General features: G+C 44.2%; 1 protein-coding gene across 1 annotated transcript in view; it reads left to right on the top strand.

Moving 5' to 3' along the window:
* The window catches only part of LOC122564176 (protein phosphatase PTC7 homolog), a 107,579-nt gene that overhangs the window by 62,466 nt on the left and 18,247 nt on the right, over positions 1-26,866 (top strand). Inside the window, exons 3-4 of the mRNA XM_043718854.2 lie at positions 1,240-1,438; positions 20,062-20,185. Of these exons, the coding sequence (XP_043574789.1) occupies positions 1,240-1,438; positions 20,062-20,185 (323 nt within the window). The remainder of the gene's footprint in view (positions 1-1,239; positions 1,439-20,061; positions 20,186-26,866) is intronic.

The raw sequence follows: 26,866 nt of genomic DNA, 5'->3' as shown, positions 1-26,866 counted from the left end.
GGATATGACTTAATCCACTCTATATGCAGAGGATTAAATTTTATGCCAGTAGTGTATTGCTTGGTTGTTAAATCAAACACTAAGTTACTGACTTCTAATAAGTAAAAGGGCACTGCAGCAATAATTGTGCTGCCCGTGAACTACACAAACTGAGGGTGGACCACTGCCTTGATGGGGACAGTCCAGGCAGACCCTGCAGTGAAGGCAACCATGGTGTTCAGACCAAGGAAATCGGAGAGTTTGGGGTGGGGAATAGATTTGGAGGCCATACGAAGAGGTATGAGGGAGGATAAAAGAAGCTGTCCCCAAATGACTAGCTGTCCCCTGATGAAGCAGCCCTTTCTTTGCCCTTTTTTCACTAAATTATATAATTTGAAAACAGCTTCCTCTTACCAAAGGTCTGTTACGCTAAATATGTTATGATGTGAGCAGTGTCAATCTGGGTCAATTGACAGACTTAATGAGTTAAATTGCCTGTTAATTATTTAATTAAGAATATTATATTGGCTCTTGATCTCTATCCACTATGCTTTATGGGGAATCAGGTTGGGCATGAGCTAGAAAGGGTAAGCTACCTTGTTAAACTTGCTCTCTCTCACCAAAAGCACACCTGGTTTTTGGGGGTAGTCTAATGTTGAGCCCAGAAGTTATAGAACATAGAACAATACAGTGCAGAACAGGCCCGTTGGCCCTCAATGTTGCGCCGACCTCTGAACTATTCTCAGCTCGTCCCCCTGCACGATCCCAAAATCATCCATGTGCTTACCTAATGATCGTTTAAATCTCCCTAATGTGGCTGAGTTGACTACATTAGCAGTTAGGGCATTCCACGCCCTTACCATTCTGTGTAAAGAACCTACCTCTGACATTTGTCTTAAATCTATCGCCCCTCAATTTGTAGTTATGCCCCCTCGTACAAGCTGATGTCATCATCCTAGGAAAAAGACTTTCACTGTCTACCCTATCTAATCCTCTGATCATCTTGTATGTCTTATATTCAAGTTTTGATAGTCGTCCATGGCCTAGTGGGCTGTAGTTTATGACATGATCATATGCTTCCAGCATTTATTTTTTTCTGATTTAATTTCTAGCTGACAGGTTTTTTTTAATATAAGTTCAGTTTTACTGAAAGAATGTATTTTCCTTTATTAGTTGGATTTGATGTGAAGCACCACCTGGCTGAGGCTGCATTGTGTTGTTTTTGTCAAACTCATGATGCCACTGTTAATTTGTTCACAGGTAGCAGTACTGCTTGTCTTGTAATTCTGGACAGACAGAAACGCTGTTTGTACACAGCTAACTTGGGAGACTCTGGCTTCCTCATAGTGCGTGATGGGAAGATCATACACCGATCAGATGAGCAACAGCATTACTTCAACACTCCCTTTCAGCTGGCAATCGCACCCCCTGAGGCCCAAGATTCTATTCTCAATGATAGGTAAGAGGAGCTGGCAGTCATATGGATATGATAGCAAGAGTAAGAACGAATGAGTGAGGAAATAGAATAGTGCAGGTAAAATATGCAAATGATCAAACCTGTTCAATTGAGGTTACGATAGCTTGTACCAAATTTTGTAATGTAATACCTGGACTTTTTTTTTTACTGAACCCAATATGAGTCAGTCTGGTAAAATGTGAATTATCTCTTTATGGTAAAGTTTCCTGTCAGCACGATATAATGAGCAGTTTCCATGTGGATATGTGCAGCCAGTTTTGCTTTGATGTCAATGTCAGCTCAATTGTTCATTGTTTCCAAAGTAGTTCTGACATTTGGGACTTGCTTGTTCTGTAGGATTATATTTTCAGATCTACAGAAATTTTCTCCTAGCCCAATAGTTGTGCAAATATAGTTCCATGGAGTTCTGCCTCTTGTTGTAAAGATCCCACATGTGTTCTGCTTTATGAAATGAGCTGAGTGGAGCTTCCACTTCAAAAATCTTGATGTGTAGGTGCCGGTGTTAGACTGGGCTAGACAAGGTCAAAAATCACATGGCTCCAGTTTATAGTCCAATGGGTTTATTTGAAAACATTAGCTTTCAGAGTGCTGCAAGGAACAGCGCTGCCAAAGCTAGTGTTTTCAAATAAACCTGTTGGACTATAACCTGGTGTCATGTGATTTTTTTGAACTTTTAAAAATCTTGTCAAGCGAAAATAAGGGTGTCCGAATAAATCACATCCACTGGCTCCCTCTCCTCAACTCTACTAAGACATCCTCAAAGAATTACAATAGATTTGCAGGGAATGGATGCTTGTGAATCTGGCATCAATCAAGTGGGCTGCTTTGTCCTGGATGGTGTCGAGCTGCATCCATCCAGGCAAGTGTGGAGTATTCCATCAGTCTTGACTTGCGCCTTTGTAGGTGGTGGACTGGCTTTAGAGAGTCAGGAGGTGAGTTGCTTGTTGAGGATTCCTAGCCTCTGACCTTCTCTTGTACTGCGTGTTTATGTGGCAAGTCCAGTTGAGTTTCTGGTCACTGGTAACCCCAAGGATGATGATGATGGGGGACTCAATGCTGGAAGTTTGATGATGATTCAGGAATTCATTAATACCATTGAATGTCAAAGACTGGTGGTTAGATTGTCTCTTACTGGAGGTGTCATTGCCTGGCATTTGTTTGGCCTGTATTACTTGCCACTTGTTAGCCCAAGTCTGGGTATTGTCCAGATCTTGTTGCATTTAACGTGGACTGTTTCAGTATCTGAGGAGTTGTGAATGTTGCTGAACATTGAGCAATCATTTCTGACCTTATAATGGAGGGAGGGTCATTGAAGCAGCTGAAGATGGTTGGACCTAGGATATTACGCTATGGAACTCCTGCAAAGATGTCCTGGAGCTGAGATGACTGACCTCCAGCAACCACAACCATCTTCTCTGTGCCAGGTATGACTCCAACCACCAGAGAGTTTGCCTTCAGATATCCGTTGAATCCAGTTTTGGTAAACTCCTTGATGTCTCACTTAGTCAAATGGACCTTAATGTCAAGGGCCATAGCTCCCACCTCATCTCTGGAATTCAGCTTTTTTGTCCGTGTTTGAACCAAGGCTGTAATGAGGTCAGGAGCTGAGTGACCTTAGTGGAATCTAAACTGAGTGTCACTGAGCATGTTATTGCTGGGCAGATAATGCTTGATAGCACTGTTGAGGGCACCTTCCATCACTTTACTGATGATTGAGTGTCTGACTTTTCTAAGTGCTTAAAACCCTTGGATGTTTAGTTCCCATCCCTAATCGCCCTACAGCTTCGTCATTGTAATCCCAATTATAGAGGAGAAAGTGAGGACTGCGGATGCTGGAGATCGGAGCTGAAAATGTGTTGCTGGAAAAGCGCAGCAGGTTAGGCAGCATCCAAGGAACAGGAGAATCGACGTTTCCTGAAGAAGGGCTTATGCCCGAAATGTCGATTCTCCTGCTCCTTGGATGCTGCCTGACTTGCACTTTTCCAGCAACACATTTTCAGCTCTAATCCCAATTATATCATACCTGTTTTCATCTGTTTGTGCAAGTAATTTGCTCACTTCGTTATGAATGTTCCACACGTGAAGACACAAGCCCTTAAGTCTTTTTTTTTATCCTTACTTGTCCCGTTCTGATTATTTTTCAATGTGACCCTGGCCTTTGATTTCTCTACCATCACCTTTTTTATTTCCCTTTCTGTCTTTCATTCTTGTCATTGATTCCATGCAAATTTTTCTATTTCCCTGCCATTTTAATTAAAAGTACCCCCAATCACCCTAGCAAATGCTCCCTCTAGGACATCAGTCCCTGGAGCTTGTCTCCTGTCCGCCTGGTCCCACCTTCCCCAGATAGAGTCTCGATGCCCCAAGAATCTGAAACCCTACCCCCTGTACCATCTTTTCAGTCACATATTCATGTAAGATATCCTCTTATTTCTACAGTTGCTAGCGTGCTGTACTGTTAGTAATCCTGAGATCACTACTTTTGAGATCTTTTTTCTTTCTTCTTCCTCACTCCTTATATTTTGTTTTTACAACCTTTAAGTTGTGTTTTGGTTCAAGTCACCAAGGGAAACATTGTGTGCCGCGGCCACTGGCTGTTGACCCTTCCCTTCAGAAGGTCCTGTAGCTACTCTGAGTCCTCCTTGACCCTAGCACCAGCCAACATATCATCTAGGAATCTTGTTTCCATCCACAAAATTGCCTGTCTTTCCCCCTTACAATTGAATCCCTGATAACTATTGTATTCCCATAGTCTTGGCTGTACTCCTCAGGAAGAATAGAGCCAACTATGGTGCAACTTCCTCCTGAGAGGCCATCCTTCTTGACAGTTTCCAAACAGTATATCTCTTTTGCAGAGGAATAGTGACAGGAGACTTCTGCACTGCTTCCCAAGCCCTTTTGCGGTGTCTGGTGTTTACCCATTCCTTACCTGCCTATTGGAGTCATAACCAGTTTGACCTCTCTGCACATGCTATTCATGATACTTTATGCTTAGATGCTCCATAGAGTTCCCAACTGCTGCTATAGCTCTGACACTTGGGCTTCAGGAAACTGCAGCTGCAGACACTTCCTCTATGCATATTGTCCCCGGGCACTTGAAATGTCCTCAGATCCCCAAATTAAGCAGAAAGGGCATATAATGGTTTTAGAGTCATAGAGTTGTACAGCACGGAAACAGACCCTTCGGTCCAACTCATCCAATCTCTCCTGCTGTGACTTACCTGTTTAAATTAAACCTTTTCGAAGATGCTTAATATCAAATACCATCATTTACTCTCAGGGTCCTTATTCCCTGGTTATCGTAACAATAGATTATAATCCTTACAAACTGTATACCACAAAAAAGATCTTGTAAACTAAAACCAAAAAAAATCAAAAGCATCTCTTCCCTTCTAGTCAGAATTCCCACTGTGCCCCAAATTCCCAGATACACATATACACTCTCACACTCGCTCTCTCGCTCTCCCTCTCTCTCCGGCTGTGCCTCACTCAGTATAGCACTCTCCCAATTGCTTTTGCACAAAGTTTTTACTCTGGTCTGGAAAGACCAAAATATGTATTTGTTTCCAGGTATTTTTCCTTTGATTACCAGAGCAAAAGTGGTCATGAGAATATTTGATCTGACACAAGTGTCTGTTTTACAGACGTTTTTGTTTCATCATCCTGTTCCAATATGTTATTGTATAATCCCGACAGTGTGGAAACAGGCCATTTGGCCCAAGAGGTCCACACTGACCTTCCAAAGAGTAACCCACCCAGACCCATTCCCCAACCTATTACTCTACATGTACCCTTGACTGATGCACCTAACCCACACATCCCTGAACACTGCGGGCAATTTAGCATGGTCAGTTCACCTAACCTGCAGGTCTTTGGTCTGTGGGAGGAAACTGGAGCACCAGGAGGAAACCCATGCAGACACAGGGACAATGTGAAAAATCCATACAGAGAGTTGCCTGAGGCTGAAATTGAACTCTGGTACCTGGCAGCAGTGCTGACCACTGACCCACCATGCCACCCATGATCTTGCACCTGTGGAGCAGGTGGAACATGAACACTACTGCCGTATCTCATAGCCCCTAAAAACCACTCTCTGCAGCACTGGTCTTGAACCCATGACCCTAGCCACACTAGAAAGATTCCATGAACTCATATTTTTAAGTAAAAACAATGACTGCAGATGCTGGAAACCAGATTATGGATTAGTGGTGCTGGAAGAGCACAGCAGTTCAGGCAGCATCCGAGGAGCAGCAAAATCGACGTTTTGGGTAAAAGCCCTTCATCAGGAATAAAGGCAGAGAGCCTGAAGCGTGGAGAGAGAAGCTAGAGGAGGGTGGGGAGAAAGTAGCATAGAGTACAATAGGTGAGTGGGAGAGGGGGTGAAGGTGATAGGTCAGGGAGGAGGGTGGAGTGGATAGGTGGAAAAAAAGATAGGCAGGACAAGTCATGGTGGACAGTGCTGAGCTGGAAGTTTGGAACTAGGGTGAGGTGGAGGAAGGGGAAATGAGGAAACTGTTGAAGTCTACATTGATGCCCTGGGGTTGAAGTGTTCCGAGGCGGAAGGGAGCGACGGTGAAGGAGGCCCAGGACCTCCATGTCCTCAGCAGAGCGGGAGGGGGAGTTGAAATGTTAGGCCACAGGGCGGTGTGGTTGATTGGTGCGGGTGTCCCGGAGATGTTCCCTAAAGAGCTCTGCTAGGAGGCGCCCAGTCTCCCCAATGTAGTGGAGACCACATCTGGAGCAACGGATGCAATAAATGATATTAGTGGATGTGCAGGTAAAACTTTGGATGTGGAAGGCTCCTTTAGGGCCTTGAATAGAGGTGAGGGAGGAGGTGTGGGCGCAGGTTTTGCAGGGGAAGGTGACAGGATGGGAGGGTGGGTTGTAGGGGGGCGTGGACCTGACCAGGTAGTCACGGAGGGAACGGTCTTTGTGGAAGGCGGAAAGGGGTGGGGAGGGAAATATATCCCTGGTGGTGGTGTCTTTTTGGAGGTGGCGGAAATGTCGACAGATGATTTGGTTTATGCGAAGGTTGGTAGTGTGGAAGGTGAGCACCAGGGGCATTCTGTCCTTGTTAGGTTGGAGGGGTGGGGTCTGAGGGCGGAAGTGCGGGATGTGGATGAGATGCATTAGAGAGCATCTTTAACCACGTGGGAAGGGAAATTGCGGTCTCTGAAGAAGGAGGACATCTGGTGTACTCTGTGGTGGAACTGGTCCTCCTGGGAGCAGTTACGGCGAAGGTGGAGGAATTGGGAATACGGGATTGCATTTTTGCAGGAGGTAGGGTGGGAAGAGGTGTAATCCAGGTAGCTGTGGGAGTCGGTGGGTTTGTAAAAAATGTCAGTGTCAAGTCGGTCGTCATTAATGGAGATGGAGGTCCAGGAAGGGGAGGTAGGTGTCAAGAGATGGTCCAGGTAAATTTAAGGTCAGGGTGGAATGTGTTGGTGAAGTTGATGAATTGCTCAACCTCCTCGCGGGAGCACGAGGTGGCACCAATGTAGTCATCAATGTAGCGGAGGAAGAGGTGGGGAGTGGTGCCGGTGTAATTACGGAAGATCAACTGTTCTATGTAGCCAACAAAGAGACAGGCATAGCTGGGGCCCATATGTGTGCCCATGGCTACCCCTTTGGTCTGGAGGAAGTGGGAGGATTCGAAGGAGAAATTGTTAAGGGTGAGGACCAGTTCAGCCAAATGAATGAGTGTGTCGGTGGAAGGGTACTGTTGGGGCGTTGGGAGAGGAGAAAATGGAGGGCTTGGAGGCCCTGGTCATGGCAGATGGAGGTGTAGAGGGATTGGATATCCATGGTGAAGATGAGGGGTTGGGAGCCGGGGAAACGGAAGTCTTGAAGGAGGTGGAGGGCGTGGGTGGTGTCTTGAACATATGTGGGGAGTTCCTGGACTAGGAGGGATAGGACAGTGTCGAGGTAGGTAGAGATGAGTTCAGTGGGGCAGGAGCATGCTGAGACAATGGGTCGGCCAGGATGGTCAGGCTTGTGGATCTTGGGAAGGAGGTAGAACCGGGCAGTGCGAGGTTCCCGGACTATGAGGTTGGAAGCTGTGGGTGGGAGATCTCCTGAGGTGATGAGGTTCTGTATGGCTGAATAAAGAGACCTTGGAGTGCAGGTTCATAGCTCCTTGAAAGTGGAGTTTCAGGTAGATAGGATAGTGAAGGAGGAGTTTAGTATGTTTTCTTCTATTGGTCAGAGTATTGAGTACAGGAGTTGGGAGGTCATGTTGCGGCTGTACAGGACATTGGTTAGGCCACTTTTGAAATATTGGGTGCAATTCTGGTCTCCTTTCTATCGGAATGATGTTGTGAAACTTGAAAGGGTTCAGAAAAGATTTACAAGGATGTTGCCAGGGTTGGAGGAGCTGAGCTACAGGGAGAGGCTGAACATGCTGGGTCTGTTTTCCCTGGAGCATCGGAGGCTGAGGGGTGACCTTATAGAGGTTTACAAAATCATGAGGGGCATGGATAGGGTAAAACCACCAAGGATATATTTCCCTCCCCTCCCCTCCCCTATCAGCATTCCGTAAAGACCACTCCCTCCGTGACTCCCTCGTCAGATCCACACCCCCCCACCAACCCAACCTCCACTCCCGGCACCTTCCCCTGCAACCGCAGGAGATACAAGACTTGTGCCCACACCTCCCCCCTCACCTCCCTCCAAGGCCCCAAAGGAAACTTCCATATCCGCCACAGATTCACCTGCACCTCCATACACATCATCTATTGCATCCTCTGCACCCGATGTGGCCTCCTCTATATTGGGGAGACAGGCCGCCTACTTGCGGAGCGTTTCAGAGGACACCCGGACCAACCAACCCAACCACCCTGTGGCTCAACACTTCAACTCCCCCTCCAACTCCACCAAGGATATGCAGGTCTTTGGACTCCTCCATCGCCAGACCACAACAACACGACGGTTGGAGAAAGAGCACCTCATCTTCTGCCTAGGAACCCTCCAACCACAAGGGATGAACTCTGATTTCACCAGTTTCCTCATTTTCCCCTTCCCCCACCTTGTCTCAGTCAAATCCATCGAATTCAGCACCGCCTTCCTAACCTACAATCTTCTTCCTGACCTCTCCGCCCCACCCCAGTCTGACCTATCACCCTCACCTTGACCTCTTTCCACCTATCACATTTCCAACACCCCTCCCCCAAGTCCCTCCTCCCTATCTTTTATCTTAGCCTGCTGGACAAACTTTCCTCATTCCTGAAGAAGGGCTTATGCCCGAAACATCGATTCTCCTGTTCCCTGGATGCTGCCTGACCTGCTGCGCTTTTCCAGCAACACATTTCCAGCTGTTTCCATGCTGCACAACTGACTCTATAATTGAATTAACCTTTGTAAACAAGGTCTGTTTCCAATGGGGTGATGAGAGCTTGGAAAAGGTTCTTCAGAATCTGTAGTCGATGTGACAATTCCAGTATAGAGCCAGTTGCTTTGCCTTGTGCATATGCTAAGCCCTGGCTGCTGCTGTGTAATATAATTACTGCTGAGGAATGATGCCCATAGCCCATGATAAGTACTTGCTTTAATTATAAATCTCTGACTGACAGTGCCCTGGCTTACTCAATCTAACCTTCTCCTTACCTGGCTGACTGCCAATGATTCCTTGTTTATCACAATATTAGGTATCTTTTTTCTGAACACCTTGGAAAGTATTGCACACGTACTATCTTTCCAGTCACATTTTAATTTTACACTGTGGAAATGATGGGACCTCTCTACAATAGCCAATGCAGTTCAATCTTAATCCTCCTAGTTATTCTTTTAAAACTCACATGTCAGCATTAAGTGTTTTCTGACTTCACCAATAAGCTCCAACTGTCAACGTTTGAGGAAAACGTACCTTGGAATAGTTGGCCCCAGTTGACCTAAATCATGTTTATATAGCTACAAAGTAGGCGTATCACATACTATAATATAACCGAGAAGTTTTCAGCTGTTCAGTTTTTAACACTGTGACTGGGGGATTAGCCCCTTGAGCTCAATTTGTCAGTCAGATTGTGACTGAATTTCACCTTAATTCCAGTTTGATGCCTTTGCCTCAACAATGATTACATTCTTAAAATTTACTTGTCCCAACATTCACAACTGAAGTGTCATTTCCTTGCATTTGTTTTTGAGCCTCTTTGGAACAAAGGCCAACTTAATTAAGAAATAATCTGATTTGTCTCTTCACAAAAAAAGCAAAATAATTGGAAAAATACAGCAGGCTAGACAATGTTATGGAGCAAGAAGCTGAGTAACAGCAATCAGAGCGAACATTTGATGTCCAGTGTCCAGTTCTGAGGGAGTGTCTCTGAACCTGAAACATTAACTCTGATTTCTCATCACAGATACTGCCAGACCTGCTGAGCTTTCCAGCAACTTCTGTTTTTGTGACTTTATCAGAACTGGCTTGTCTTATATCCATAATGTGACCTCAGGTGATCAAAAGATCAGCTATTTTACAACTGGTAGCAAGATTTCACTAATAGTATCTACATTTTCCCTTTCCCTTGCCTCTCCATTTAGTTTAGTCACTTTGTTCAGTTAATAACTAATCTTGCACCATTACAGAATCAGACTCTCGCAGCCATCCCACATACATTGGTGGGCATAGAATTGACAGGTACCTCACGATTTTCTTTTGTGTATTTACATAAATTTCAAGTTCAACATAACCTAAGGTACTGTACAGTCAGTAAAACATCAGATGTCATTTTTTAAAACAAAAATCTCTATTCACACATGTGTGGCAACATACCAAGAGCAATGAGATAACCGACTAGACAATTAGTGAAGCTGGTTGAGGGTTAAATTTTGATCTCGGACGAAATTTTAAAAAAACTCCCATCTAACTCTGCCAATAGCATCTGTTTCTTTATTTCCAACTCAACAAACAAATGGGTTTTTGTTACAAATTCCAAAAGAAAGCATCTCAATCAGTGTAACCCTGAAGTGGCAGAAGATCAACTCCAGTGCTGTCTGGAATGAGCTGATTGGACCATGTTCAAACAGTCCGCAGGTATCTTGGACGAATATACTACCACCGTCTCAAACTTTATCAGCAAATATGTGGAGGACTGCATATGGAGGAAGTCAGTCTGAGTGTTCCCCAACATGAAACCCTGGATGAGTCAGTACATACAGAACCTGCTAAAAGCCAGGCGTGAGCCTTCAGATCAGGAGACCTACTCAAATATAAGGAATCCAAGTATGACCTTTGCAGAGCCATTAAGGCAGCCAAGGACCAATACCGATCCAAACAAGAGACCTAGACAGACACCCGGCGACTATGGCAAGGACTGAATGACAGGTTCTAAAAAGAGATACTGCAAGATAGCAGACGATGACCTATCCCCCTCAGATCATCTCAAAGCCCTTCTGCGCCTGCTTCGAGCAGAATTTCAGTGGAGAGGTATCACCTATTCTGACAAGTCCTGACGAACCTATCCCAACAGTCAGTGCATCAGAGGTCAGGCCAGTTTTCTTTCAAGGAAAGCGAAGGGACCAGATGGAGTACCAGCCATGCAGATCAACTGGCAGAGGTCTTCTTGGACATCTTCAACCTCTCCCTGCAGCAGGCCACTGTCCCTGCCTGTTTCAAGAGGGCCAACACCATCCCTGTGCCAAAGAAGGCTCATGCAGCATGTCTCAATGGCCCTAACTTCGGTGGTCATGAAGTGCTTTGAAAGGCTGGTCATGGTATTAATCAACTCCAGCCTCCCCACTACTCCTGACTCACTCCAATTTGCCGATTGGACCAACTTATCCATGTCAGATGCCATATCACTTGCCCTTCACTCTTCCCTAGAACAGCTATGTAAGAATCCTACTCATCGACTACAGTTCAGCCTTCATCACTATTATCCCCTCGAAACTGATTACTAAACTTAGCAATCTCGGACTAAGCCCCACTCTTTGCAACTGGATCCTCAAAATACTCTAACAATTTACACTACAAATCCATTTATGCTTTAACTTAACTCTGTCATCTCACTTATCTATGCTACTTAGGTCTGTGATCTGCCTGTATTGCTCGCAAGACTAAGCTTTTCACTGTGCCTCGGTACACGTGACAATAAATTTACTTCAATTTAAGTGTTAGCTCCGGTTGCGCTCAGATCAGAATGATGTTTCAATCTGAGATGAACAAGACACCTTTAAATTACTTGGTCTTTAAAGTCACTTTTAACTTGTCCCATTGCCTCTAACTGTTGTCAGTTTGTGTGTACTAGTTAAATCTTTGTTCAGCTTTATTTGTGGGTGAAAACAGCGTGCAAGCAAACATGTATTGAACGATGTACAGGGCTGAAGGGAGGGTCGGCTAGCAATGTGACCTCTGCAAGTCTGTCTTGTAGCCTGCGTTGCATAATACTGCCAATGATCTGTACCAAAATGTTGCAAAAGTGTTGTCTAACAGCCTTTTGAGGGCAGTGTTCTCTGATCAGGTAGATAGGAACTGCTGACTGCAATGATGTGCACCTAATCTTATCTGCATTCCACATAATTAGTGTTCCTCAGACTGTGTAAATTTGCTGCTAAAATAAATGCCTAGCTATCAGATCAATCAACATTAACTGCTTCCTGCAGCCAAACTGTCTCTTATCCTCCATTTTGAAATAAGCTATCTTTTGCTGTTACTACCAACTTTATCATCTTTGTTATCACCTTTGCTATTCTTAAAAGGATCAAATAAAAATAACATTCCCACTGAATTACAGTCAGCACTTGTAGAGACTTACCACAGCACAGAGTCAGCAGTTTTGTGAAGATCATCAATCGGAGCAAATCCGATTGGGGGAGGTCTGAAGAAGATCTATGTCAGAGATCAATAAACCAGATTAATAAACATGTCTGCTTAATCTCTCTGCATTTTTTTGTACGTATATGTGTAGATATTTAGTAATTGCTGACAGTCCTGCATCGTAACAGGACAGCTGCTGTTATGGCTTTGCTTAGAGGCCATAACTGATAGTACAGCAAGGACATTGTGTGAAGCAAGGTGAGACTAGGGTGTCACCATGTTGCTAACTGGTTGCATTCTGATCATCTGGCAGTACTATCACCACGGCCATTAGCTTTGGAGACAGTAGCAATGAACTTCTGTCAAATCCCACATGCTTCCACTCGCTTTATTTATGGAATTTTAAAGAGATAAGTGTTCAGAATAGAATCATGGGAAATAAAATTAGAGCCAGTTTTGTATAAGAGCAAGTAGGAGCAGGAATAGACTTCTGTCACACGGTGTTTCAACTCTTATATCTAGCAAAAGATCTGATCAACTCAATAAAACAATAACTTATTTATATAACACCATAGTATCACCACAAAATACTCTATAACAACTTACACTACAAATCCATCTATGCTTTAACTTAACTCTATCATCTACTTGAACTTGGCCTTACTGCACGTGGTGATGTCGTCTGGTCTTCTCCGATGATTTCAGGGGTGTCCTCTCTCTTCGGTATTTATTCTCATGTCACCATTCCTGAGAATGGTGTTGCTGCTATTCTTATACTCCAGAGTCTTTGTGCCCTTTTGGGAGGGTCTTGAGTGTTTTTCCAACAGATAATCAGGCTTGATCACCCTGAATGATCGGACCCAACCAGTTGTTGGCCTGTTGATGGCAGGGTGGTCCTGGCCTCCATTCCTGGAGGTGCTGGGTGCACATTGCCAGCTCCAAATAAGGTTGTGAGTCGCCTCCTGTATCTGGTATGCACCTCTGTTTCCGATCGCCCTGAGGACGATGCCTCCATTCAAACTCAAATTCAGGTGTGTCTTGTAGGGTCTGCAGCTACCAGGTTTGTTTGCAAAGTGTCTATTGGTAGCTGCAACCTGTCTGGATTCTGCAGCATGTTAATTAGCCAAGTCACTTTGGTCAAGGCTGGTTTCCATTTCCCGTTCCGCTGAACGCAAAGTGGTGATGGAACATGTAATCAAAGACCAATTTTCATTTTGTGACTACATGACTGTCCAGGCTCGAGCAAAGCACAGTATGTACTTAAACAACTATACTGTTAACGTTGTTATCCTTACCTAATATCTGAATAATTTTGCTTTAATGTAATATATGTGCCCTTACCCTTCCCCACGTTTTTTTCAAAAACAAATAACAAAACATAGGAATGGGAGCCTTGTATGGAATGTTGAGTTGGGTTTAGAGGCTGGTATGCTCCAGCATTGATTTCTATTGGTAGGTGTTAGGGTGATTGAAATGACCCGATCGTGAAGTGGTCAGGAAAGACTAATGATTTATAACAAGTGAAGATGAAGTTGCTCTATTCGAAGGGCCAAGACTATGCAGTCTGTAAGACCAATGCTTTAAATATGAGTAAAGATGAAGGTGATCTCAAGACCAATAATTCAACTGTTAAGTGAAGATAAGCGGGTAACCGAAGAATTGCAATCTGGTTAATCCCACCAGCTTGCACAGAAATAAGAGTTGGAAGACCTGTGAGATGCATGTGGGTGTGGACCTTCAGAAACAGTTACACTTTGCCTTGGGTGGGTGTCAGCTGTTTCATCGCCTGGATTAGTGACTGCGTGCATTTGTCAAATGGGCACCCATCAGAGACTCATCAGTGCATTCTGAATCCTCTGTCTCTGGAGGCATGGCAATAATAAGTCCTCCAGCTTTCTATGTTTGTCCAGTCATTCCCTCTAGTGGTGATACCTGCAATCTCCGTTCGGTAGTCTGAGTTTCTGTTTCTCCGTAGTTCGTACTAGCTTGTTTGTTGTGTCACATGTCAATGGTGCAGGGATGCTGTTTGGGGTCTGAATTATAGCGATTTGGGAATGTTCGATTTCCCTTTCTGTCAGGGGGCTGTTGAGGAATCATGTCATGTTTAGATGGTGGGGGTGTCTAACATGTTTGCAGTGTTACTTAGTAGCGAATCATACCAAGTTATTAGAGAGTCTGCCATTGAGTTATCTAAAGTGTCAGGGGATACCTTGCATGTTGAAACTACAGTCGATGGCAGTGATGAAATGGTATGGACTTGGTCAGGCCTGACTGCAAGGATGTGTTGGGGGTGTCTTTGGTGTCTGGGCTATCATTATTTGGAGATGCCGGTGTTGGACTGGGGTGTACAAAGTTAAAAATCACACAACACCAGGTTATAGTCCAACAGGTTTAATTGGAAACACTAGCTTTCGGAGCAAAGCTGATGAAGGAGAATCACCTGATGAAGGAGCGTCGCTCCGAAAGCTAGTGTGCTTCCAATTAAACCTGTTGGACTATAACCTGGTGTTGTGGGCTATCATTGGTCTTGTTACCTGCTCCAGGACAGTTTCATCTACCATAAATATGTCAAGGTGGTGAGAGTGGCTGTGTTTATTGTTATATCTTGAGGTGTTTAGGGTTGTGCTGGAATTTCTGGTATCCTGACAAAATTCTACAGGGTGGCCTCCTACCACCTCGTTGACTAGTGATCTACCTACACTATTCCACTTTGCCTCCCCAGTATGGGTTTGCAGCACAGAAGCCTGACACTGTCATGTGTGTGCCTCCCAGGTTGGGAGTGGGGGCTACATGGTATGGCTAGTATCCACGGCATGGACTAGAGCCTGCCTAATTGAGCCGGCTAACTGGACCATGGTGACTCCCTCTATTACTCCTTGGTCCTGCTGCGGTCGGTGGTCTTTGTAATTGCAAGTGCAGCTGTGCATGGCCTCTAGATTCTTTCACAGTGTCCTGAGCGACCACAGGGGTAGCACCATGCTGGATGTCACGTGTTCCTTTCCTGTGTCCCTCTTATTTCTTCCTGTGGCTGTGCAGGGTGTGAATAGCTTCTTTTGGTGAGTGATCTCGCCCTTCTTCCTTCATTTCTCCCCACCAGACCCTTGTTGGAGGTTTGGAAAAGAAGCAGTTTCCCTCCTTTACCTGTTTTGCTCATGGACTTCTTTCTTCCACACCTGGAACATTCTTTTCAGAATCCATGCCTTGTTGTGGTTTGGCTGTGCAGGATCAAAATGTTTGCTCTCTTCGGTGGCATGGGAAACTAAGGTTCTCAATCACTTAGCTGAGTCAGCCTCTAATAAATTACCTCCATTTTAGTCTCTGTAGACTGCTATAAAGTGCACCCATAAGTGATTGGCAAAAGCAGTCAGCTGTACCCCCTTCTTTTGTCTGCAGTTGTTTAACCAGTCTACAGGATCTCCCTTATTATAGCCAATTGCTGTTAGCATTGCTGTTTTCATGCTGGTGAGTGTTCAGTCTCCTGCGTTTAGTGGTGCTGGGATTGTGGACTGGTCTAGCTGGCTTAAACGGATTACAATGAGTTTTGTTTCTGTCTCTCGTCCAGTCCATGTAAAACTTTCTGCTGCCTGACTTTTTTTTTAAAAATTAACAGATCAGCTGACAGTTTGGATTTGGAAATCTTTCTCGTGAGCTCGACTAACTGAGCCACCGTAAATGGGGTGGTGTATGTGATTACTGGGGCTTTGGCATTCCTGACCCGTTGTTAGTAGTGATTGGATTTATCATGATAGGGGTTGTTCCCAGGGGCGCAGAAGATGTTGACACCTTTGGGAAGGATGGCATATTACTGCGCATCTTCCCTGAGTTTATCCCAATCTATCTCCTCTTCTTCCTCCCTAACTTCTCCATATGCGCATTTTCCCATTGTAGATTGAGAAATTAAAAGTGCAACTCTCCATCTCCCGCAGGCACTTGGTATGGTCTGCGGCTATGTTTCTTTTCTCTGTCTGCCTGGTGCTGTACTCTGACTGCTGCTTACAAATCTATACATTTGTTTCTCAACTACCTGACTTCCTCCTCAGCGGCCTCTTTAGCTGACACTGTGCGCTGGGTATTTTTCCCACTAGGTTTGGAATTGATTCATGTGTAATATATTTGCCTAATGTCTCTGGACCTGGGCTGCATTTTTCAATTTTATCTCTTTATTTCCCTTTTTGTGTCCTCTAGTTCCTTACAGATGATGTTTAATTCATGCTCTGTCCTTAATAATTGTCCTCGATAGCACATTATCGCTATGACCTTTATTGGAGTTTAGACGCATGAAAGGCGATTTTATTGAAACACTAGATTCGTAGGGGACTTGATAGGGTAGGTAAACATAGAGTGGTTGTTTACCCTTGAGAGAATCTAGGGCTAGAGAGCTTAAGCCCAAAATAGTGGGTCACCCTTTTAAGACCGAGAGGAGAATCCATGGAATTCTTTACTGCAGCGAGCTGCCAGAGCTGGCTAATAGTCAAGATGCAGAGATTTTAAGGCGATAGGCGATTAAAAAATGGAGTGTCACAAGGGTCGCTTCTGAAGACTGTATGAATTAGATTCTCTTTTCATGTCTTGGAGGAAAATGCCAAGAGTAAAATTTGTGGATGAAGCTTTGATGCTAACACAGAAGTTGCAAAGAGATGGACAGATTAAACGAGTAGGGAGTGAAATAACAGATGGAGTATAGTTTGGTAGAAGTGTGAATATAGAATAACAGAATATTTTGTCAAAAGACATGAAACTCATAAATTATGATGTTCAGAGAGGTCAAAGGTATTTCTGTTCACCCTTCAGCAAGTGCCAGGACATTGAGAAGGTTAATAGTCAGCTGAGGTTTAGCACCTGTGGACATCACTGAAGAAGGGCTGAGAAAAGCGTCATAAAACAATGTACTGAAGCTTTTGGCTTTTAGTAGTATGAGGGAAATCTTTGAAAAGTGAACTGTTGAGAGTTTAATATCAATGTTAAAAAAGTGCCCTGTGATAGTGAGCTATACAGTAAAGTGTATATTTGGGGAGTTATGTATATAACTATCTGCAATCCACTTGAAGTTTCCGACTCGCAAATTTACCCTTTATACCTATACCTGTTAATTAATCAATAAAATGTGGAGCTGGAAAATGCACAGCAGGTCTCCTGCTTTTCTGATGTTGCCAGACCTGCTGTGCTTTTTCCAATTCCACATTTCCAGCATCTGCAATTCTCACTATCCCCAAACTGTTAATTAATCCTCTAACCATACTAATAATCATTCGCTACCCCGTAACCTTGCTACACTAACATTTTCATGTAGCACTTTACCAAATGTCTTTCGGAAATCCAAGTATTCCGCATCTAATGGTTTTGTTTTATCTATGCCAATGTTGGATCCTTAGAGATGGCAAACTCACCTGTAGGTAAAAACAATGACTGCAGATGCTGGAAACCAGATTCTGGATTAGTGGTGCTGGAAGAGCACTGCAGATCAGGATGCTGCCTGAACTGCTGTGCTCTTCCAGCACCACTAATCCAGAAACTAACCTGTAGTTCATTGTGGTCTCTCTCCATGTTTTGAATAGCAGTGTTACCTTATTCCACTTACAATACGCAGGAACTGTTCTCGACTCTGGGGTAAAAAGTCATGATAGATCTTTGGTCATGATGAAGGCCTTCCTCCTAACTGTCCGTTACTACCCCTCTAGACCCCCCCCCCCCCCCCCCCCCAACAACCTCTCCCTCCTCTCCCAACAACCTCTCCCTCCTCTCCTATCTCTCCTTCAGCCCCTAAATACCCTCTTTTCTCCCCCCTTTGTAGATCCTGGCTTCCCACTTAATAAATCTTCTGTCTTGTACCCATTCTTTATCTCTTTAGTAGTTAAGGCCCTGGTCCTGCTCTTTGATCAGCAGCCATGGTCCTCCAGTCTCCCTTCCAGGTTCCTGCTCCACCTTTGCTGGTTCTTGGCACTCTCTTCCCCTGCCCAGTAGATTGCTGCCTTCACCTCATTTCTCCAATCTTAAGTTGGTTCTCACCACTGTTTAGGAGAAAATGAGGACTGCAGACGCTGGAGTTCAGAGGTGAAAAGTATGGCACTGGAAAAGCACAGCAGGTCATGCAGCATCCGAGGAGTAGGAGAATCGATGTTTGGGCAAAAGGCATTCATCAGAAATGTGGGCGAGGGGGAAGGGGGCTGAGAAATAAATAGGAGGGTGGGGTGAGGTAGATGGGAAGGCAAAAGATAGATGCAGGTAATAGGTCGGGAGAGGGTGGAGCGGATAGGTGGGAAAGAAGATGGGCAGATGGGACAGTTCAAAAGGGTGGAGCAGAGTTGGAGGGCATCATTCTCTTGAACTGTCCTACCTGCCCATCTTCCTTCCCACCTATCCACGCCACCCTTCCCTCTGATCTATCGCCATCACCCTCCCATCTGAATCTACCTATCAACTTCCCAGCTATCTCACCCCTAACCCAACCCTCCTATTTATCTCTCAGCCCCCTTCTGCCCTCCCTCACCATTCAGAAATGTTGATTCTCCTGCACCTTGGACGATGCCGGACCTGCTGTATTTTCCCAGCACCACATTTTTCGACTCTCCAATATTTGTTGTTGTTAAGCTCATAGTGAATTACCAGTGCAAGTATTGGAGAGAATCTGCCTATTTACAGGAGCAACATTTCTTCCATTGTTCACCACTGAAAGTGGAGTTTCCACGATGATTTTGGGGGCCCTGTATGTTTTGAATATTGAGCCCTCCTATCCCTTGAAGTAAGGTAAGCATGACATTAATAGCTTTTATCTTTTCAAATAGTTTCCATTCATAGAAACATAGAAAATAAGTGTGGGAGTAGGCCATTTGGCCCTTTGAACCTGCACCACCATTCAATATGATCGTGACTGGTCATGCAATTACAGTATCCCACCTCCACTTTCTCTCCATACCCCTTGATCCCTTTAGCCCCAAAGGCCACATCCAGCATCCTCTTGAATATATCTATTGAACTGGCCCCAACAACTTTCTTTTGTAGAGAATTCCACAGGTTCACAATGCTGAGTGAAATTCTTCCTCATCACAGTCCTGAATGGCTTACTCCTTATTCTTAGACTGTGACCTCTCGTTCTGGACATCCCTGAGATTAGGAACATTTTTCCCATGTTAGTGCTGTCTAGTCCGTTTAGGATTTTGTTTCTAGGAGATGGCCCCCCTCCTCCTCCCCAGTCCTTCTAAATTCTACTGAGCACAAGCTCAGTTGATTCAGTCTTTTTTTTTGTATGACAGTCCTGCCAATCCAGGAATCAGTCTGGTGAACGTTTGCTGGACTCCCTCAATAGCAAGAACATCCTTCCTCAGGCCAGGAGACCAAAAATGCACACAATACTCAAGGTGTGGCCACATCATGGCCCTGCATAGCTGCAGCAAGACATCCCTATTCTTATACTCAAATCTCCTTGCTATGAACGCCAGCATACCATTAGCTTTCCTCACTGCCTGCTGTAATTGCATGCTGACCTTCAGTGACTGTTCCACCATGATATCCAAGTCTTGTTGGACCTCACCTATTCTTAAACTGCCACCACTCAATGTGCCTTCCTGTTTTTAACACCAAAGTAGATAACCTCTCATTTCTTCACATTCTATTATATTTGCCCATTCAGCCAGCCTGTCCAACTCACCCAGCAATCTCTTAGTATCCTCTTCATATTGCCACTCAGCTTAGTGTCATCTGCAAATTTGGAGATATTGCATTCAGTTCCTTTGTGCAAATCATTAATGTGTATTAAGAACAGCTGGGGTCGCAGTCTGCTAGTTTTTGGTGTGTTTTATATATTTGAGCCCCGAAATATCTCTACTCATCCACAGTGCTCATGATTTTTTTTTGTATACTGCAGCCCTGAAGCAGCAGAAGGTTCCATGTTCAATGTAGAAGTGGGTGATATCATTCTTACAGCAACAGATGGGCTCTTTGACAACATGTCAGACTACATGATCTTACAACAGTTACGAAAATTGAAGGTACGGTATTCTGCAGCCAGTTAATTCACAGCTCTCTAATAGTTTATGCCAACTTGTCTCCTCTTCCTGCAACACTAGAATTGAGTGCCCCGAACCTCTCATTGAACCTCAAACTAATTATTGTATTAGGATTGTTCTCTTAGATTTGTTGTCTGAGGTGCTGATTTGAGTGACTACAGGGAGGTGTGGCTGATTCATTATTTTTGTACCCATAACAATCCTGCTCAACATTCTTGCTGTTAAACCAAGAATTTGAACTCTTTGAGTTCAATCCTTTGAACTAGAATCCTTTTGATTTGTGTTTTTTTTTACAGCTGTTAGGTTGCTTTCAGAGCTGCCTTTCATAGGGACCGGTCTCTGTGTTCTCAAAACAAACCTCATGACTTCAGTGGGGTGAAGACTGTTGAATTTTAAACTGACTGGTGACTTGTGTCATCAAAGACTTTGAACTTTAAATTGACTGGGCACTTATGTATTCAAATTCAAGATTTTTTTCAAATAATTTTAAGATGGGAACTTTCCATTTGAATGTGGCATGAATGACTGACTGACTAATCTAGCATTGTTCATTAACTGCACTGACCTAAGAACACCTGATGTTTCTGCCTACACAAAATGCATGTCTTAAAGTGATTTCACTGTGCTTGAGATGGATTTGTAAAATTGCAGATTATTCTTATTCTATGACCACAGATGGAGGGATGCCTGTGCAATTTTAACTATTTTTAAAACTGATTACCACATTCTTTTGCAGGCTGTCATCATGGCTCTCATTTCTGGTGAGCATAAATCCCATTTGTGGAGAAAGTGATGACTGCAGATGCTGGAGATCAGAGTCAAAAAGTATGGTGCTGGAAAATGAGATGAAGAGCTCATAGAGTCATAGAAATGTACAGCATAGAAACAGACCCATCAGTCCAACCTGTCCATGCTGACCAGATATCCCAACCCAATCGAGTCCCACCTACCTGCACCTGCCCATATCCCTCCAAACCCTTCCTATTCATATACCCATCCAAATGCCTTTTAAAAGTTACAATTGTACCAGCCTCCACCACTTCCTCTGGCAGCTCACTCCACACACGTACCACCCTCTGCGTGAAAAAGTTGCCCCTTAGATCTCTTTTTATATCTTCCCCCCTCTCACTTTAAACCTATGCCCTCTAATTTTGGACTCCCCGACCCCAGGAAAAAGACTTTGTCTATTTATCCTATCCATGCCCCTCATAATCTTGTAAACCTCGATAAGGTCACCCCTCAGCCTCCGCTCCAGGGAAAACAGACCCAGCCTGTTCAGCCTCTCCCTATATCTCAAATCCTCCAACCCTGGAGCAATCCTTGTAAATCTTTTCTGAACCCTTTCAAGTTTCACAACACCTTTCCGATAGGAAGGAGACCAGAAGTGCACGCAATATTCCAACAGTGGCCTAACCAATGTCCTGTCCAGCTGCAACATGATCTCCCAACTCCTGTACTCAATACTCTGACCAATAAAGGAAAGCATACCAAACGCCGCCTTCACTATCCTATCTACCTGCGACTCCACTTTCAAGGAGCTATGAACCTGTACTCCAAGGTCTTTGTGCAGCAACACTCCCAAGGACCTTACCATTAAGTGTATACGTCCTGCTAAGATTTGCTTTCCCAAAATGCAGCACCTCGCATTTATCTGAAATAAACTCCATCTGCCACTTCTCAACCCATTGGCCCATCTGGTCCAGATCCTGTTGTAATCTGAGGTAACCCTTTTCGCTGTCCACTACACCTCCAATTTTGGTGTCATCTGCAAACTTACTAACTGTACCCCTTATGCTCGCATCCAAATCATTTATGTAAATGGCAAAAAGTAGAGGGCCCATCACCGATCCTTGTAGCACTCCAATGGTCACAGGCCTCCAATCTGAAAAACAACCCTCCACCACCACCCTCTGTCTTCTACCCTTGAGCCAGTTCTGTATCCAAATGGCTAGTTCTCCCTGTATTCCATGAGATCTAAACTTGCTAACGAGTCTCCCATGGGGAACCTTGTCAAACGCCTTACTGAAATCCATATAGATCACATCTACTGCTCTGCCCTCATCAGTCTTCTTTGTTACTCCTTCAAAAAACTCAATCAAGTTGTGAGACATGATTTCCCACGCACAAAGCCATGTTGACTATCCCGAATCAGTCGTTGCCTTTCCAAATACATGTACATTCTGTCCCTCAGGATTCCCTCCAACAACTTGCCCACTACTGAGGTCAGGTTCACCAGTCTATAGTTCCCTGGCTTGTCTTTACCGTCCTTCTTAAACAGTGGCACCACATTAGCCAACCTCCAGTCTTCCGGCACTTCACCTGTGACGATCGATGATACAGATATCTCAGCAAGAGGCCCAGCAATCACTTCTCTAGCTTCCCACAGAGTTCTCGGGTACACCTGATCAGGTCATGGTGATTTATCCACCTTTAACTGTTTCAAGACATCCAGCACTTACTCCTCTGTAATCTGGACATTTTACAAGATGTCACCATCTATTTCCCTACAGTCTATATCTTCCATATCCTTTTCCACAGTAAATACTGATGCAAAATATTCATTTAGTGGCTCCACACAAAGGCCGCCTTGCTGATCTTTGAGGGGCCCACTTCTCTCCCTAGTTACCTTTTGTCCTTAATATATTTATAAAAACCCTTTGAATTCTCCTTAATTCTATTTGCTAATGCTAGCTTATGTCCCCTTTTTGCCCTCCTGATTTCCCTCTTAAGTATACTCCTACTTCCTTGATACTCTTCTAAGGATTCACTCGATCTATCCTGTCTATACCTGGCATATACTTCCTTCTTTTTCTTAACCAAACCCTCAATTTCTTTAGTCATCCAGCATTCCCCATACCTACCAGCCTTCCTTTTCACCCTGACAGGAATATACTTTCTTTGGATTCTTGTTATCTCATTTCTGAAGGCTTCCCATTTTCCAGCCGTCCCTTTACCTGCGAACATCTGCCTTCAATCAGCTTTTGAAAGTACTTGCCTAATACCGTCAAAATTGGCCTTTCTCCAATTTAGAACTTCAACTTTTAGACCTGGTCTGCCCTTTTCCATCACTATTTTAAAACGAATAGAATTATGGTCGCTGGCCCCAAAGTGCTCCCCCACTGACACCTCAGTCACCTGTCCTGCCTTATTTGCCAAGAGCAGGTCAAGTTTTGCACCTTCTCTAGAAGGTACATCCACATACTGAATCAAAATTGTCTTGTACACACTTGAGAAATTCCTCTCCATCTAAATCTTTTACACTATGGCAGTCCCAGTCTTATGTTTGGAAAGTTAAAATCCCCTACCATAACCACCCTATTATTCTTACAGATAACTGAGATCTCCTTACAAGTTTGTTTCTCAATTTCCCCTCTGACTATTAGGGGGTCTATAATACAATCCCAATAAGGTGATCAACCCTTTCTTATTTCTCAGTTCCACCTAAATAACTTCCCTGGATGTATTTCCAGGAATATCATCCTCAGCACAGCTGTAAAGCTATCCCTTATCAAAAATGCCACTCTCCCTCCTCTCTTGCATCTCATTTTCTATCCTTCCTGTAGCATTTGTATCCTGGAACATTAAGCTGCCAGGGGCTGCCTGGCTTGCTGTGTTCTTCCAGCCTCCCGCCTGTCTACTAGCAATTTCTTCTGCATGGATTGTTTTACATAGGAAAACATCTAAGCTGTGTTATCTTTATGCATGTGTGCTTGACAGCTTATCATTTCAGATCATTCGTCATTCAGAAAACGAGGAATGTCACAGGGAACAGGCCAATTTCATGGAGAGATCACAACCTGTTCTTTGACTTTTCTAGTTCAAATTTGTTTCCTGCACAACTTAATCTGACTGGCAATGAATAGCAATGACTGATTTTCCATATGGGCTCTTGTGGTGCAGTTGTATGTCCCTACCTCTGGATTTAAAGACTCGTGTTCAAGTCCCCCTGGGTAGGATTAAGGAAAACCGTAAGACATACTACAATTAAGTGAGCAACAAGAGGATGGCCAGAGTGAGGGTAGGGTCGATCAGGGTCAGTGGAGGGTACCTGTGCCTGGATTCAGAGGAGGTGTGGGGGGGGGGGGGTGCGTCCTTAATGAATACTTTGTTTCATTATTCACTACTGAGATGGAGTCAAGATTAGAGTGCTGCTGGAAAAGCACAGCAGGTCAGGCAGCATCTGAGGAGCAGGAAAATCGACATTTTGGGCAGGAGCCCTCCGTTCATTGTGAAGGGCTGCTGCCCGAAACGTCAGTTTTCCTGCTCGGATGCTGCCTGACCTGCTGTGCATTTCCAGCACCACTCTAATCTTGACTCTAATCTCCAGCATCTGCAGTCCTCACTTTCGACTACTGAGATGGAGCTTGTCGTTTATGAGGAAAGCACAAAACAGGCTGATATGCTTGACTGGTTGATGTTAGAAAGGAAGATGTGCTGAAAAAAGTCGCAAGGCCAGATGGGATCTACCCAAGGTTACTACAGGAAGTGAGGGAAGAGATTGCTGTACATTTAGCAATGATCTTTGTGTCCTCACTGTCCGCTGGAGTAGTACTGGATGATTGGAGGGTGGCAAATGTTATTTCCTTGTTCAAGAAAGGGAATAGGGATAATCCTGGGAATTACAGACCAGTCAGTCTTACATTAGTGGTGGGCAAGGATTTATGATTATTTAGAAAAGCATAGCTTGATTAGAGATATGCAGCATGGCTTTGTGAGGAACAGGTCATGCCTCATAAACCTTACTGAATTCTTTGAGGATGTGACAAAACACATTGATGAAGGTAGAGTGGTGGTGTACATGGATTTTTGCAAGATGATTGATAAGTTTCCCCATGGCAGGCTCATTCAGAAAGTAAGGAGGCATGGGATACAGGAAAATTTGTCTGTCTGGATACAGAATTGGCTGGCCCATAGAAGACAGAAGGTGGTAGTAGATCGAAAGTATTCACCAGTTCTGGGACCTCTGCTCTTTGTGATTTTTATAAGTGATGTGGATGAGGAAACGGAATGGTAGGTTAGTAAGTTTGCTGATGACACAAAGTTTGGTGGAGTTGTGGATAGTATGGAGGGCTGTTGTAGGTTGCAATGGGACATTGACTGGATGCAGAGCTGGGCTAAGAAGTGGCAGATAGAGTTCATCCTGGAAAAATATGAAGTCACTCACTTTGCAAGGTTGAATTTGAATGCAGAATACAGGCTTAAAGGCAGGATTATTGGCAGTGTGGAGGAACAGATGGATCTTGGGGTCCATGTCCATAAATCCCTCAAAGTTTCCACACAAGTTGATAAGGTTATTAAGAAGGCATATGGTGTGTTGGATTCCATTAACAGAGGGATTGAATTTAAGAGCCACGAGGTTATGCTGCAGGTCTATAGAGCTCTGGTTAGACCACACTTGGAATATTGTGTTCAGTTCTGGTCATCTTGTCATAGGAAGGAAGCTTTAGCGAGGGTGCAGAGGAGGTTTACCAAGATGCTGCTTGGACTAGAGGACATGTCTTATGACAAAAGATTGAGGGGGCTAAGATTTTTCTCATTGGAGCGAAGAAGGGTGAGAGGTGTACAAGATGATGCGAGGCATAGATAGTGAATAGTCAGACTTTTTCCAAAGGGCAGAAATAGCTGTGACTAGGGGCATAATTTTAAGATGATTGGAGGAAGGTTTAGGGGAGATGTCAGAGGTTGATTCTTTACACACAAATTGGTGGGTATGTGAAGTGCACTGCCAGCGTTGGTAGAGTCAGATACGTAATGGACATCTAAACAACTCTTGGATAGGCACATGGATGATAGTAAAATGAAGGATATATAGGCTAGTTTGATCTCAGATTATGATAAAAGGTTGGCACAACATCGAGACTGAAGGGCCTGGACTATTCTAGGTTTCCACCGATTCCAGAGGTATGTATTAACATCACCAAGTGAGTTGATTAGCAAAACAGGAAAAATAGCTACTTTTCTAGCACTTGGCCTGTATGGTGTTAATATGCATGAATATGAAACTGTCAGATTTGTCAAGAGAAGCTTCATCATGGTGAATTTGTGCTGACTAAGGTGAATATTCCATCCATATTGGAAGGGATGGAGTCCAAGCTGTGAGAGAAGTCCTGTACCAAGTTAGAATTGGACGTTTGTGTTCTGTGGCATTTTGTGGTGCCTTGGCGCTCATGATCTAAATTCTCTGGAGCAAACATGTGTAAACTCACCCTCAAGTGAGCTGGCTCAAGTAGTTCCTTCATCCTGAACCTGGTGCATTAATGCCAGGCATATCATCACATGCTCCTGTCACTCCTGGCTTGTGAAGTCTGTATAGCTTCAATATCTGAGCTGGAAGAGTAAGCTTAAGTAGTCGTGCATCTTCATTGCATAGTTGTTCTTCCAGTGGCTCATGGGCTTGCACACCCTGGCAAGTAGTGAAGTAAAAGAGACAGGATTAAATTGTGCATTGAAAGGAGGTGCATGTTCACAGCATCTACATCTCATCATGCATATTTCTTCAGTTCCATCTTCTGTTTTACCATTCCAATTATCAACGGCTCTGCTTCCTAATTAAAGTGTGTGCGCAGTATTGTTCATAGGTCCATGAGACTCTTTGCTGGTCTCCATATCTCAAAAATAGCATACTTTGTTTGGAGGCATTGCAGTCAAAGTTCACTGCATTGT

Source organism: Chiloscyllium plagiosum, unplaced genomic scaffold, assembly GCF_037043375.1.
Source record: "Chiloscyllium plagiosum isolate Xiang-an unplaced genomic scaffold, Cpla_swu_hap1 HiC_scaffold_31, whole genome shotgun sequence".
Classification (NCBI taxonomy): Eukaryota; Metazoa; Chordata; class Chondrichthyes; order Orectolobiformes; family Hemiscylliidae; genus Chiloscyllium; species Chiloscyllium plagiosum.
Note: the sequence above shows the minus strand (reverse complement) of the source record. Positions and strands in the feature narration are given on the sequence as shown.